Source organism: Scardinius erythrophthalmus (assembly GCF_964197995.2).
Source record: "Scardinius erythrophthalmus genome assembly, chromosome: 6".
Lineage (NCBI taxonomy): Eukaryota > Metazoa > Chordata > Actinopteri > Cypriniformes > Leuciscidae > Scardinius > Scardinius erythrophthalmus.
In genome coordinates, this window is record NC_138226.1 from 16,422,113 (window position 1) to 16,437,360 (window position 15,248).

The 15,248-nt window shown below is 37.4% G+C and overlaps 1 protein-coding gene across 1 annotated transcript; it reads right to left on the reverse strand.

Annotated features, from left to right (window-relative positions):
- Positions 1-485: 485 nt before the first annotated feature.
- Positions 486-12,738, reverse strand: srpx (sushi-repeat containing protein X-linked). The gene is made up of 10 exons (XM_081368279.1): positions 12,592-12,738; positions 7,964-8,011; positions 7,414-7,605; positions 6,235-6,411; positions 5,998-6,124; positions 5,704-5,825; positions 3,163-3,342; positions 2,721-2,854; positions 1,321-1,442; positions 486-1,148 (listed from the first exon to the last, which is right to left on the reverse strand). The coding sequence occupies exons 1-10, from the start codon at positions 12,656-12,658 to the stop codon at positions 971-973; spliced, it is 1,347 nt and encodes a 448-aa protein (XP_081224405.1). The 5' UTR covers positions 12,659-12,738; the 3' UTR covers positions 486-970.
- Between the last annotated feature and the right edge of the window lie 2,510 nt (positions 12,739-15,248).

Here is a 15,248-nt window from a genome sequence, read left to right on the forward strand (position 1 = left end):
AAGAAGTTTTCTGCTCACCAAGGTTGTATTTATTTGATCAAACATTCAGTAAAAACAGTAACATTGTGAGTTATTGCAATATAATATATTGTAAAATGTAATTTATTCCTGTGATGGCAAAGCTGCCATTACTCCAGTCTTCAGTGTCACATAATATAATAATATTCTGTGTAATATTCTGATTTGGTGCCAAATATTTCTTGTTATCAATGTTGAAAACAGTTGTGCTACTTAAATATTTGCGGAAAAATGTTATAAATTTGTTCAGGATTCTCTGATGAATAGAAAGTTCAAAAGAACAGCATTTACTTTAAATAGAAATCTTTTGTAACAATGTCTTTCTCTTTACTCTCACATTTGGTGTTTTTTAAATATTTTTTTAGAATATTTTTTAATAAATATTATTTTGTGATAAAGTGGCTAAACAAGCTGGTTAAAAATATCACATTATTGCTCTCTTGACTTCAATAATTTCTTTTTTTTTTACATGGCAACAAAAATGGCTTTTACAATAGCCTTTCAAACATAACAAATATACTTTATATATATTTTAAAGCAAAGCTGATTCACTACTTGCCAATATATTTATTCCATATTTATTTACCAATCCAAATAACCCAGATAAACCATAACAGCCTTTTAAAAAAGCGGAGTCTCATGCTCTCAAATTTCAATCATCAAACAGGCTTTTATTACATTAATATTGCTTTGGTAGTATTTCGTAAGAAAAGTAGACCGTCCACTCTGACATAAATAGAGACAACAGACAAATCAAATAGAGCAGACCATCATAAAAAGACAAACAACAAAGACTCACTCATGCATTCATATTGAGAGATGTGTGTGCATGTGTGTATGTTTACAATATATGATAAGATGTAGCAGCTCTATCCAGACTCTCTCTTGTAGTGTGGTTTGCTTTATACCCAGTAGAAAATGATGTGTAAATGTGTGCACTGTAAATATACATCTAGCAGCTCTGTCCAGCCTCTTTCTGTAGTATGGCCTCCTCAGTGCGGAGGGGAAACGTGTCAATGGTGGTAAAGATCTCTGCTGATGTGATGGGGAAAGTGTAGCGTTGCTTATCCACACCCTGTTTGTCCAGCAGCACCATGCTAAAGGAATTCTGAGACAGCTGCAGCAGCAACCTGCCCCACACAAACAAAACACACACACACACACACATTTACCTCACATTCAGGAGAATGATGCGTATCAGGAGGTGCTTTCTAGTGGGAGCAATTCACAAGTTCTCATCTACAAAACATTGTTTACAAAATATTAATTTAGAGCTTTCTTTCAAGCGCTGTAATCAAGTACCTGAGTTGTAGAGCCAGCCCTGGAGGGATGAGTCTGTGTCTCATGCGGCCGATCTGAGCTGGATACACCCCCACCAGCTCAATCACCGTCACATGCCTTAAGTCCAGACCACACTGGGCATGCTGCACAATACAGATCATCCCGTTTACTTGCAATATGTGTGTATGTATTTATTATGCCATCATTTTTACATTTACATTGTTGTTTTCATCTATCTTTGTGAGGACATTCATTGACACAATGCAATCTCTAGCTGTTTACCCTAACACTACACATCACAACTAAGTGTCTAACACGAACCCTTACTGTAAAACCAAGTCTTGACCCCCAAACAGGCCTTTAAAGGGGCCTCAGAAAGTGAGGAGCAGTCCTCACTCCGATGGTCTAAAGCCCGGGACACACCAAGCCGAAGTCAAAGAACTAGCTGACTGTGTTGCCGCCTCTCGTCGGCTGCGTCTCGGCCAAAAAGCTGCGCTTGAACACACCAAAAGGACTTAAAGGCGACTGTGTGTTCTGTGCCTGCGTATAAGTATATAACTTTCTATATCAGCAGGCATCAATGGTATATTCTCATCATTCTAAAAGGAAAACCGAAACTAGGACTGCAGATATACAAACCGTAAATAAAGCAGCGCTTGCTTTCTATTTTGAATATCAATCAAGCTAATCAGTTTTTCATTCCAGTCGCCTCATGTTATTATGGAAATATTAGTGCATTCGAATGCTCGGGTAAGATGACGTATAATTATAACAGTCTTCTGTCTGTACTGTCTTGACTTTTTTGTTCGCTTTGGCTTTTATTCTGTTCACTAAGCTGAACAGCCAATCAGAGTTCTCTCTCTCACCGGCAGCCCAACAGCTATTCCACATGCTGAATCAGCCCAAAAAACCCGGAAGGCATCCAACTAGAGCCAACAGTGCCGAACATAGCGATAAAACTATCCCGACCGACACTCAAAAACGGCCCAACATTGCCTGACGGCCGACCGTTGGCTTGGTGTGACCCAGCCTTAAAAGTCAAACTGGTCATCACAAAGATAGTTGTGCAAACACACACACACACACACACACACACACACACACACACACACACACACACACACACACACTCAAACTGGTCATCACAAAGATAGTTGTGCAAACACACACACACACACACACACACACACACACACACACACACACACACACACACACACACACACACACACACACACACACACACTTGTAGCTAACTATTTTTGAACTGAACTTTCTTAGCCTGGACTTTACACCTCTGCTTTAAACTTAAAACTTCTCCAAATTTAAAACTATTTCAAACTCCTTAACATTCCAACTAAGCTTTATATGCTTTATTTTGTAGAATAAATAGAATAAAGAGGCAGATATTAATCTTGTACCTGTAAATTAGTCATCTGGAATCTGTAGTAGTGATTGGCAGCCGAGGGGGCTGAGATGATCAAAATGCGCCGTTTCTCATAGAACTGGTCCAACAATGCAGCAGCAGACCGCACACCCACATTAATATTCATGGCTTTTAATAAAACAAATCATTAGGATGTTATTCACCGGAGGGCAGGAAAGTAAGAGTAAGATCATGAATTTTACATGAACTGTGAGGTTTAATCGCATAAGAAAAATGTGAATAATTCTGTCATGAAAATGTAATCGTTTCCTCTAGCATTTTGCCTCACAATATTAAATATAAATATTCTGCCAGAATAAGCAGCATCATTCTTATTTAGGAATTCTATGCAATCTTGCATTTAAGGGCGTATAATGTTTAATGCAAGGAATATCTCTGGCTAAGCTGTTTGTGAGATGTTAATGTGTGTTACGTACGGGCACAGGAAGTCTCCAGGCCAGACCATTCCATGTTAAACTGGCAGACTCTGGCAGCGCTGCCCTTCAGCTCGTAGCCACCCAGACAGCGGAATTCACACGTGGCCCCGTAATTATCACCCGCACTGTCACATTTCATCCAGCCGTTGTCAGGGGCAGAGAGAGGAGTACAGCGACGCACTACAATGTGTACATAACACACACTTATTACCTTACACACATTCATATATCACAATGCCAACACATTTTGCAATGCTCGGCAACTAAACAAAAGCAAGGATGCCACCAACTACAGTTTAGCTTTTTCAGTAACACACACAGCCGATCAAAAGTTTGCAGTCAGTTTTAGTTTTAAGGAATTAATACTTTTGTTTTGTTTTTTTAAGGAATTAATACTTTTATTCAGCAAGGATGCACTTAACTAATCAATACATTTTTACAAATGGTTTATATTTCATATAAGTGCTGTTAATTTGATCTCTCTAAAGAATTCTGAAAAAAAAAAAAAAATTATCAAGGTTTCTAGAAAATTTTTAATCAGTACAACTATTTTCAACAATGTTAAAAATAAGAAATGTTTTTTGAGCACCAAAACAGCATATTCGAATGATTTCTGAAGGATCATGTGACACTAAAGAGTAATAATTATGCTATAAGAATAATTACATTTTTAAATATATTAATAGAAAACATTTAACAGTAATATTTCACAGTGCTTTATTATTGTTTTTGATCAAATTTATGCAGCCTTGTTGAGCATGAGAAAAGCACAGAGAAGAGGAATAACAGTATTTAATATAAAAACTCAGGAGACACTCCCTTAAACACAACATAACATTAACGTGAACGGACAATGACTGAGGGAGAACACAGGGTATAAATGCATGGGCAAACAAAGGGAGCTGATGAGTGAATGACAAGGAACAGGTGAATGAAATGAGTAATCAAACAGACTGGGGAAAACTAGGTCACAGGACTAAACCAAAATGAAACATAATGAAGGGGGGAACACAGAACATATATTTTACACAAACATTTGAACAGTAATGTACAGTTGTGGTCAGAATTATTGGCACCCCTGGTAAATATGGTCAAAGATGGCTGTAAAAATAAATCTGCATTGTTTATCCTTTTGATCTTTCATTCAAAAATTCACAAAACTCTAACCTTTCATTGAAGTAAAAGAATTGAAAGTGGGGGGAAAGTCACATTATGAAATACATGTTTTTCTCCAAAACACATTGACCACAATTATTGGCACCCCTAGTATTTTTTATGAGTAAAATATCTCTGAAGTATATTTTCATGACTTTACATTTTTTTATAACACTAGGGTGACTAAACATGAAACTTGTGTGTTTGTTTATGACTTGTTTGTTTCAAAGGAATATAAATATGAGGAAACACAAAGGCCAAATTTCCTTTTATCATCCATCACAATGAGTAAAACCAAAGAATATAAGTCTGATGTGCAGCAAAAGATTGTTGAGCTTCACAAAATAGAAAGTGGCTATAAGAAAATAGCTAAAGAATTGAAAATCCCCATTTCCACCATTAGGGCAAAAATTAAGAAGTTCCAATTGACCTAAGATGTTATGAATCTGCCTGGAAGAGGACGTGTGTCTATATTGTCTTAATGCAAGGTGAGGAGGAGAGTTTCCAAGGATCACAAATGGAGAATTGCAGAGATTAGTTGAGCATAGGGGTCAAAAAGCCCATGGTTAAATATACTGCTGGATCTTTAATGTTGTGGGCCTATTTTTTTTTTTGCTGGAGGTCCTGGACATCTTGTTCAGATACATGGTATCATGGATTCTAGCAAATACCAACAGATAAAAAATCTAAACCTGACAACCTCTGCCAGAAATCTGATAATGGGCCGTGGCTGGATCTTCCATCAGGACAGTGATCCAAAAACAAACATCAAAATCAACACAAAAATGTGTCACTGAGCACAAAAGGAAGCCTCAGCTATGACCATCCCAGTCCCTGACCTGAACCCTATAGAAGATGAGTGGGTTGAACTGAAAAGAAGAAGCGCCAACATGTATCTGGGAATCTGAAGGATATGGAGAGATTCTGTATGGAGGAATGGTCTCTGATCTCTAGTCAGGTGTTCTCCAAACTCATCAGGCATTATAGGAGAAGACTCAGAGCTGTTATCTTGGCAAAAGGAGGTTGCCAAAAGACAGTAATTAATAAAAGTGTGCCAATAATTGTGGCCAACGTGTTTTGGACAAAACCATTTATTTCATAATGTGATTTCCCCCACTTTCAATTCATTTACTTCAATAAAAGGTTGGAGTTTTGCAATTTTTTTGAATGAAAGATCAAAAGGATAAACAATGCAGATTTATTTTTACAGCCATTTTTGATCATATTCACCATATTGTTACCTTCTTAAAAGAGCTTAAATGTATATTTTGTAGCTAACATTTTTAGCTCTTTGTTTAGCTAAGCAATTTCAAAGAATAACTTGACTTAAATCATGAGTAAATGATTAAACATTTCAAACATTAAATATTTCACTAAAGAACTTACCTCTCACTCGAACATTGAACCTGCAGGTCGCCTTGTTCTCAGCACGGTCAAACACAGTGTATGATAATTTATGATTCCCTTCTGGGAAGTGCGAGCCTGGTGGCTTTCCTTTCAGTATAACACTACAACAACAACAACAACAACAATGGTTTCTCACAACAAGAATCTAGACAGTGATTAGATGTGAATTATTGTGAATTCAATGATTCTCTTTGGTCAATCTTGGCATTGAGGGGTAAAATATTTTTGAATAAAGACCACTGAACTGAGTGAGCATAAAACTGATTCACTGACTCTGTTAGGATGCCATCCGCTGTGTCTTTGCCCTCTGGCGTGTCCCACGTCACTTTGGCAGTGAGTTTTCCTGGTTCAGCTGTCTTCTCCTTTATATTAGGACACTTAATAACTGGGGGATCCACATCTGAGACAGAAAGCACCTTTACATGCCTCACCACCTAAATACTAGGCCTATGTCATCAATCCAAATCTGTAAATGAATATTAGTGAGTGCTCAATGACTGTTTCACTCACCCAGGCACACACTGTTGCCCCCGCTCCACGTTCTGCTACTTTGGCAGGTGGCGCTGTGGACTCCACGGAGTGTGTATCCTGGTGAGCAGAAAAACTGGCAGCGGGAGTTGAAGTAAGACCCGTCTGAACACTTAAAACCTCCGTTAGATGGCATGGTCAGTTTAGGACAGCGGACTTCTGTACACATAAATCATAGCCTGATGAAAATGGATTTTCAAAGGACAATCACTGCTGTCAATCCAAATAAATCCATGTGTCATTCAGCTGCTGACTGACATGTGGCTGGTTGTGGCTAGTACTAAGCTGTGTCTCGAGATTTCTTCAGGAATCAGTCATTTGAGAAACTGATCAATTGAATTATAAAAAGCAACAACTAGGAAATCAATAAATGAATTAAAATAGATACAATCAACAGTCAAACTTTCAGCATGTGGCAAAAGAGATTATCGAATTTAAAGTTTGGTCATCAAAAATAATCAATTAATAAAAACATAAAAAAGACACTACCATTCAAAGTCAAGTTTGGGGTCAGTAAGATTTTTTAAAAGAAATTAATACTTTTGTTCAGCAAGGATGCATTAAATTGATCAACGGTGAAAGTAAAGACATTTACAAAAGATTTCTATTTTTGAAATAAATGCTGTTCTTGTGCAATTTCCATTCATCAAAAAAATCCCCCAAAAAATATTAATCAGCACAACCGTTTTCAATGTTGATAACAATAAGAAATGTTTCTTGAGCAGCAAATCAGCATATTAGAATGATTTCTGAAGGATCATGTGACAGAGTAATAATGCTGAAAATTCAGCTTTGCAATCACTGGAATAAATTGCATTTTAAAATATATTCAAATAAAAAAAAGTATATTTCACAATATTGCTTTACCGTTTTACTGTTTTTTACTGTACTTTTGATCATATAAATGCAGCCTTGGAGAGGAGACTTCCTAATCTTACTGACTCCAAACTTTTGAACGGTAGTGTAAATAAACAAAAAATGTTGAATTGAAAAAAAAAACATTATGAATTGATTGATGAATGCATTAAAATGATTGTAAAATGATTTTGTTAAAATATAGAACTGATTATGCCTTAATCCTTTCCTTAATCATTCAAGTGAGTTAACACGTCAGCATTTATAGGCAATATGATCTTATAATTGAGCTCAGTAAATGTTGACCTCTGCATGCGTAGTTTCCTGACCACTGTTTGCTGGCCATACAGAGAATCTCGCTGCTGCCGTGCATCTCGTAGCCCGTCTTACAGCGGATCTTGCACCGAGTTCCCAGAACGTTCTTATAACGCTCTCCGCGTGGTGTCTGGCAGCTGACGTGACCATGTTTGACTTTCACTGGGGCGCACCACGGCACACCTAGAAAGAGACATACGTTATCACACATGTACGCAAAGACACTGAGTCATAACAAAACACGGCCTTCAAAGCTTACCTTGACAACTGGCATAATCCAGACATGAATGGAGAAAACGTGAACAAAGATAAAGTAGCACAGCCACAGAAGAAGAGGAAGCAATCAGAGGCCTGAAGCCTAAGCAGGCAGTCAGAGATGTAGTGGCTTCTGTGTTGTGAGTGTATGTGTTCTGACAGCAGCGCTCGTGTGTTAAGATGTGATAAGAGTGTTTCACTGAGAGAAGATGGGTTTAAGTTCTGTGTAATGGGTTTTTGGGATCAACACGTGCATTTAATGTAGTATGTCCTTGCATGTTTTCACCTGTGTGTCGCACATCTTCATCATCAGCGTATGGCCAGTATCCAGAGCCTGCAAAACAATTTAGGACAGCACAAGCAAGAAGAGTTGGCATGAGCGCAGAATTTCAGATTCAGTTCAACTAGAATCATTTGTATTCTGTGTGACTATATTAGAACAAAACAAACCACAGTTTGGTTTTTGTTGTAATATCTTGTAATAGTTGTATGTTCAGTCTGCTAACTATGGAAGCCTCAGAACAAAAAAGGTAATTGTGTATACTATCATTCAAAAATCTGGGGTCAGTAAGATTTTTTTTAAGGGATTAATATTTTTTATTCAGCATGGACTCATTAAATTGATCAAAAATTGACAGTAACAACATTTACAATGAAAAAAGTGCTGTCTTTATGAACTTTCTATTCATCAAAAAATCCTTGAAAAAAAGTATCACGGTTTCCAGAAAATTATTAAGCAGCACAACTGTTTTCAACATTGATAGCATATTAGAATGATTTCTGAAAGACCACGTGACACTGAAGACTGGAGTAATGATGCTGAAAATAGATGCATCACATTTTAAAATAGAAGTTATTTTAAATTGTAATAACATTTCACAATATTACTGGTTTTTTTTTTTTACTGTATCGAATAATTGCAGCTTTGGTAAGCATTTGAGACAAAAACAGTATGTTAAAAGACAAAAACACTAAAAAAAATCTTACCTATCTTGACCCCAAACGTTTGAATGGTACTGCATTTATTCACAATGTGACCTTTTTTTATTTTATTCTTACATTTATATTTTTAAACAGGCTTTCATAGCTAGGCTATCACTGAAATGGGTTTGTTGTATTTATTGACATGGCATGAAATGCAACAATGACCCCTGCTGGTAATGAAGTGAATTACAGTGTGTCATGTTGCGATGCAGTGAAAATGGCAGCCACATAAAATAACATACGACACTATATTAGGATAACATGCTCTACAGGGAACATGACTAGATGGAATAGATGTTGGCATGGCTTTATTCAGAGGTCAGACTAGTAACTACCAATTTTTTTTGCTTATTTACATTCAGTGTCATAACAGAAGCTCCTTCACAACAGTCAACGTGTAATTTCATCCTCCACCACGCTGCAGGAAAAACAGTAATGTTCTCCAACAGAAACAGGTTTCAGTGTTCTATTCCATCTAATTCGGTCAGTTGTACTTACTGTATTATGAAAGTAAGTGATCCATACTCCAATGAAACTTAAAACAAGACCTGCTTCAATAAATCATGGAAAACTCCATTACCCACATTTTGCCCTCTTATATTGGAATCAAACACAAAAAACCTAGAGGCTGCATTCACACTGATTCACTTTTTTATTCCCTCTAGTTCTGTTCTCTTGGCTCATGTGTGTGTGTGTGTGTGTGTGTGTGTGTGTGTGTGTGTGTGTGTGTGTGTGTGTGTGTGTGTGTGTGTGTGTGTGTGTGTGTGTGTGTGTGTGTGTGTGTAAGTGAGTGGATGGCTGATCACACAGCAAGTTAGATCAAAGCTCCCTCTGATGGAGTAACAAGAACTTGAGAGAGACAGAGCAGCAAACACATATACATACACAATGCAGAGCTAGAGGTGAATCATGACAGGACCACAGTTTTCCAACTTCTATCATGGAAAACACTCCACAGGGATCATGTGTGTAGGTGTGTGTGCTCCATTTGGCAGATGAGTTTTCCTGTTCCATTCTGTTAAGCTCAGCAGAACGTTGTGTAACCCAGAATACTCACTGACTTGGCTTAGATTTGCTCTCTCTCTCTCTCTCTCTCTCTCTCTCTCACACACACACACACACACACACACACACACACACACACACACACACACACACACACACACATAAATATACTTCAAACAGAGGGAGTTTCCACTTACAGAAAACTTTGTCAACTAAAACATAAAGCTTCTGTTGAAAAGACTTCACAACTTCTACAATGTTTAGCTTAAAACTGGATTTGGATGAACGTTTTGCAGTCATTAGTCATAAGAAAGCAAGATCCCTCAGGCTCCCCATGTTCAGTGTCTGCAACAGTTCCAGCCTTACGGATTCACAGCTCTTATGTGTGTGGAGTTTAGTTAACCTTATTCTACAGACTGACGGGGAATTACAGACTAATTATGTTTATATCAATCCATCAGCCACCACACATTGACCTAGCCACCATCCAAAACACCTTAGCAACCACTGAAAAAATGCTTGTAACCACACAAGAAAACCTTAGCAACACCCTAGCAGCCATCCAGAGCACCTTAACAACTGGCTAACAACCACTCAACACGCTTTAACCTTCACATCACTCTACAAACTGTCAATATATTCAAACTACATAGGCTTATACTTACATATCAAAAACTGCCCACATATTCAAACTACACTCTCCAAACAGCCTTTAGACTTTTTAAAATCTTTTATTGTCAAGGTTTGTCTTCATTTCTTTTTTTACATTTTTCTTTGAAACTATTGTCCCCCCACATCAATGTGTTTTCTCTCTCTCATATATGCAACAAGCTTTGCTCATCCAAAAGAGTTAATTTCTGAAAGATACTGATTCATATTAGACAAATAATAGCTCAGAATGTTAAATTCGTTTGAGTTTGGGCATGTGGCTGTTTTACAACTACATGCATTCACTCGTACTAGTTCGAGTCAGGACTGTGTTATGTGGACAGTCTGTGTCTGTTCAATCTTAATCTAGTAACATGTCTTCAAGTTTTAGCCTGCATGAGTCTGTGTTTGTGTTCACAAGGCCATAAAATACACACACACAAATAGCCACCCAGTCTTTGTGAATAAACAATGTAAATCATTTGAGATAATTTACCAAAACGCATAATTTATTTTACTGGCGTTTACTTTACACATGCAAATAAAGCCAATATGTTAGTCTGATGGTCGGTTGTATTTTGTAAATTGGACCTCTCATGCATTTACAAACTGTAGCCTGGACCACAACCACAACCTAAAACCCAAAGACAGGACAACAACCTCACACAGTCATTCCGCATTGAATTACATTCCCAGCCGTGGTCTCACTCTAACAGTGCTCGAAATGGAGATTGGTAATTTAGAGCAATTAGTTCTACCACCACAACACATTCATCTCTTCAGCTTTTTCAATTGTGTGTTTCCAGCAGCACGGGAAATGTGCATGTCTAAGCGAGTCCAAGCAAGACTCCTTTTTCATTAATTCTCTAAACAAATAAAATCTTGGAGTGAGAAACCATGAAGGTTTGAAGGGACCAAGGTGCACACGGTGAATGTAAGCAAGTGTGAACTGCTTCTGCCGGAATATAAACACATTACTTCATCACAATGTTTTCTGGAAGTAAAATGCATTTTTTGCTCTCACTAATATACAGCAATACTTCAAAAGACCCTCCTTAGTCAACCAGTCTGATACAAACAACAATACAGATGAATCAAACATAAACCAAAGCACAAAGTAGATTAAAATGTTATAAAGATTCCTAAAATTATCATATACATAGGTTGAATATATTAGTGACATCTGGTACAGGCTTAGCAACCATAGTCTAGTTATGGGAAAGTGGATAGTCTCTAGCTCTGGATACACAAAAATCCTAGATTTTTTAGTTAAAACTATATATATATTTTTTTTTTTCATAAAATGTGAATAACTTATCAAAACATCAGACACATTTCCAAATAGCAGTCCCAGACTCCATAGCCCCCTTAGCATAGCCTGAGGGACAGTGAGTAGCACCATACTACACCACCAGCATATTAATACACACCTCCAGTGATGCTTCATTGCTTGTTTCATATTTTGCATGTATAACTTCTTGTAAATTCAATGTCATTGTATCATATATATGATTACTATTTTATTCTGTTGACTTGAGACTTAACCAAGGAAATGACTCATGATGAATAACACAATCTTTAGATCTGCAAGACCCTATTGAGTAGGCACTTGAAATTTTGCCTAAAATAGCAGTAGGCCTAAATAGATAATGAAGGATAATGAACAAACTTAATATTAAAAGTGCATGGTATTAATATGAATTGTCCTACTAGAAATTTTGAGATCTTGAGACAAAAGACTGTTGAACATGTTTGCTCTAGGCTATATGCTTGGACATTTTGTAAATGTTCCCATTAAACCTTTGCTGACTCTTCGGGCACACTGCTGACCTACTGTCCAGAAGACATTATTACAATATTAGGCTACTGTGTGTCACTAGACACATTAAAGACAAAGCATTCAAAATATATGTCCCATCAGTATTGAGCACTTCGACCGGGCGCGCAGTGTCCTACTGGTGACAAGTCATCAGTGCATTTTCATATGAAAGAGGTCAGTGTCTTTTTCCTGGATTTAAGAAACTTACCCCCTTCTTTCCCCCCAAACAGCCCCAAAAGCGTCCACGTAAACACTCTGAGCTCTGTTGAAATATACTGTGCCTAATACAGAAAATCAAGCAGAAACAGCACGGGGAAACTCTCAAATGCACAAATACTGTATTTCCTCAGATTTTTGCACAACTTTGCATTAGTTTGATAAGTATTGCTCAAAACATTTTGATTGATTTGAGGTCAGATCGCGAGACTCAACACGATCCGTTTGGATGGCTCTCTTACCGTCATAAGCAAAGCTTCCGGACAGCTGCAGTCCCACTATCATATACACACACATCCAGGTGTCCATCTTTAGGAAGTCCAGGAGCTGCTGGGAGACCTCGGGTACATTCCTACGATAGAACCAGAGCACAAGCCCGAGCCCGCCTCCTCAATAGAAATACGAGAGCTCTTCATCCAGCGCGAGCGCGCGCACAGAGCGGCGCGGGGACTTTTGGTATACATGTATACAATATGTACTGTTATTAGTGCTGCTTACAGTGACCCTAAAAAGTAGGCTTTTGGGACACTTAAGTAACAGTTAAATTATTATTATTTGGATCATTTATTATTCGAGTCCTATTTAACTTTTTTTTTAGAATACTTCTTGTATTGTAGCCTATTGAGGGGGAAATTATGCACTGAACAGTTAAAGAAGTTGATAAGATTTAGTTCAAATTCTTTTTGGTCTACATAGACATTTTACCCATCACCATTAGTACTGTAGGATTTTAGACTACAGAATAGGCTACATGGAATACTGAAATAAAGGGAATGTCCTCAAAAGTAAAAGTGGAGTTTGTGGAGCCTGAATCTGAACTATCATAAAAGGGCAATTTAGTTGCCAGACTCCTTGTAGATACTGTAAAAAAAATATATTTTTAAGTACAACCACATTGTTTAAGTCATTTCTACTTAAATTACATTAAACTGACTTAAAAATGAGTTAAATCTTGTATAACAAAATTGCTTCACTGTTAGAGTTAAAGCAATGTAAAAACATATGTTGTCATAACTTATTGATCATATTTATTTTACAGCTAACAGATAAACATCTCAAAATTTAGAGCGACAGAACATTGTTTTTCATCATTTTTTTCATAAAGTACTCAGCAAATTCTTATCAACTTTACAGTCAAATCATAGTATGTAGGTGCGTGACTGTCTGTTCTCTTGCACTTTTAAATAGCAGTTATCATTTACAGTAGTCTGGTATGCTGCTAATAACAGACCAGGTCTTGGAAAAGGAATGTCAAATAGAAACATGAAAATATTCACTGTCTGGTTTATTTTTCTTTGTGTACACAGAAATAAATACTTTAAACATCTGTACTTAAAAAAATAACATTAATAAACACTATGACAATATATACTGTAACAGAATATGCATGGAATAATTTAGTCAAGGCACTTGATAATCAAGAATCCTCATATAGAAGTGAGAAACAACCAGCCCTTTTAGAGCCATACGTCATACTAAAGCAGAACACAAACCATATTTTATGTTTATGTTTCATGTTTAGCTCCATCGCAACACCGTTTAAAGAACTGTGATTCACAGCACTTTTGAAATGTCCTGTGAACTGTAATTGCAGATGTTCAGGGTGTCTGTGCTTGGGGTCATTTAAGGTTGAGATACTGTGGTAGGACACTGTTCCAGAACTGAGGGTCCTGAGCACCATCTGTTTGCTTCTTCCCTTTAACATTCTGTTGATCTCTTTGTCTAGTCTTCTGCCTGTCTCTCTGTGCACTTGCCTGTCTGCGTGCAGGTAACACATTTGGTTTCTCTCTCTGTTTTGGTGCTTCTTTGGTCTTTTCTTCTTCTTCCTCCTCTTCTTCTTCCTCCTCTTCCTCTTCACCTTCTTCTTCTTCTTCCTCTGCTTCTTCAGTAGTTTCTGTCAGTCTCCTCCCAAATTTCTCCGTTTTTATATTCATTACTTTCTGCTCTGCTATTTCCTCCTCCTCCTCTTCCTCACTCTCTCCTTCGCGTTCTTCTTCCTCTTCACTGGTTTCTCTCTGTTTCCTCCTGTTTTTCTCAGTTTTTATATCCTTTTCTTTCTGCTTTGTTTCTTCCTCCTCCTTTTCATCCTCTTCCTCGCTCTCTTCCGCCTGTTCTTCTTCCTCATCAGTATTTCCTCTTTGCTTGTTCTCATGTTTATCTTTCTTAATATTTTTATCGTTCTTCTCTGTTTCTTCCTCCTCCTCTTCATCACCTTCTTCCCATTCTTCCTCTTCACTAGTTTCTCTCTGTTTCCTCCTGTTTTTCTCAGTTTTTATATTCATTTCTTTCCGTTCTGCTATTTCTTCCTCATCCTCCTCCTCCTCCTCTTCCTCACTCTCTTCTTCCTGTTCTTCTTCTTCTTCACTAGTTTCTCTCTGTTTCATCCTGTTTCTCTCAGTTTTTATATTCATTTTTTCCCTCTCTGTTTCCTCTTCCTCGTCCTCCTCACTCTCTTCCTGTTCTTCTTCTTCACTAGTTTCAATCGGTTTCCTCCTGTTTTTTTCAGTTTTTATTTTCATTTCTTTCTGCTCTGCTTCTTCCTCCTCCTCTTCCTCACTCTCTTCTTCATTTTCTTCTTCCTCTTCAGTAGATTCTTTCTGTTTCCTCCTTTTTATCTCTGATTTTATAATATTTTCTTTCTGATCTGTTTCTTCCTCATTAGTTTCTGTCTGTTTCCTCCCACTTCTGTCTGTTTTTTTATTCTCTTCCTCCTCTTCTGTTTCTTCCTCACTTCCTTTCTCTTCCTCATTATTTTCTTCCATCATTTCATTCAGCTTGTCTACCTCATCATCTTCATCTTCTCTGTCCACTTCCTGTGTCTCTGAGAGATCCAGATTCTCTTCTCCTCTAAATTTCACTTCACTTGTATCCATTTCCTCTTCTTTTTCTCCAACGTCTT

What these genes read in the sequence shown, in the direction of transcription:
- srpx (XM_081368279.1), bottom strand. Translation starts at nt 12,658, where the DNA reads ATGGACACCTGGATGTGTGTGTATATGATAGTGGGACTGCAGCTGTCC. An exon ending in GTTCAATGTTCGAGTGAGAG is followed by an intron (nt 3,343 to 5,703) that starts GTAAGTTCTTTA and finishes TACACATTGTAG; the next exon opens with TGCGTCGCTGTACTCCTCTC. An exon ending in CCTGGAGACTTCCTGTGCCC is followed by an intron (nt 2,855 to 3,162) that starts GTACGTAACACA and finishes TTTTATTAAAAG; the next exon opens with CCATGAATATTAATGTGGGT.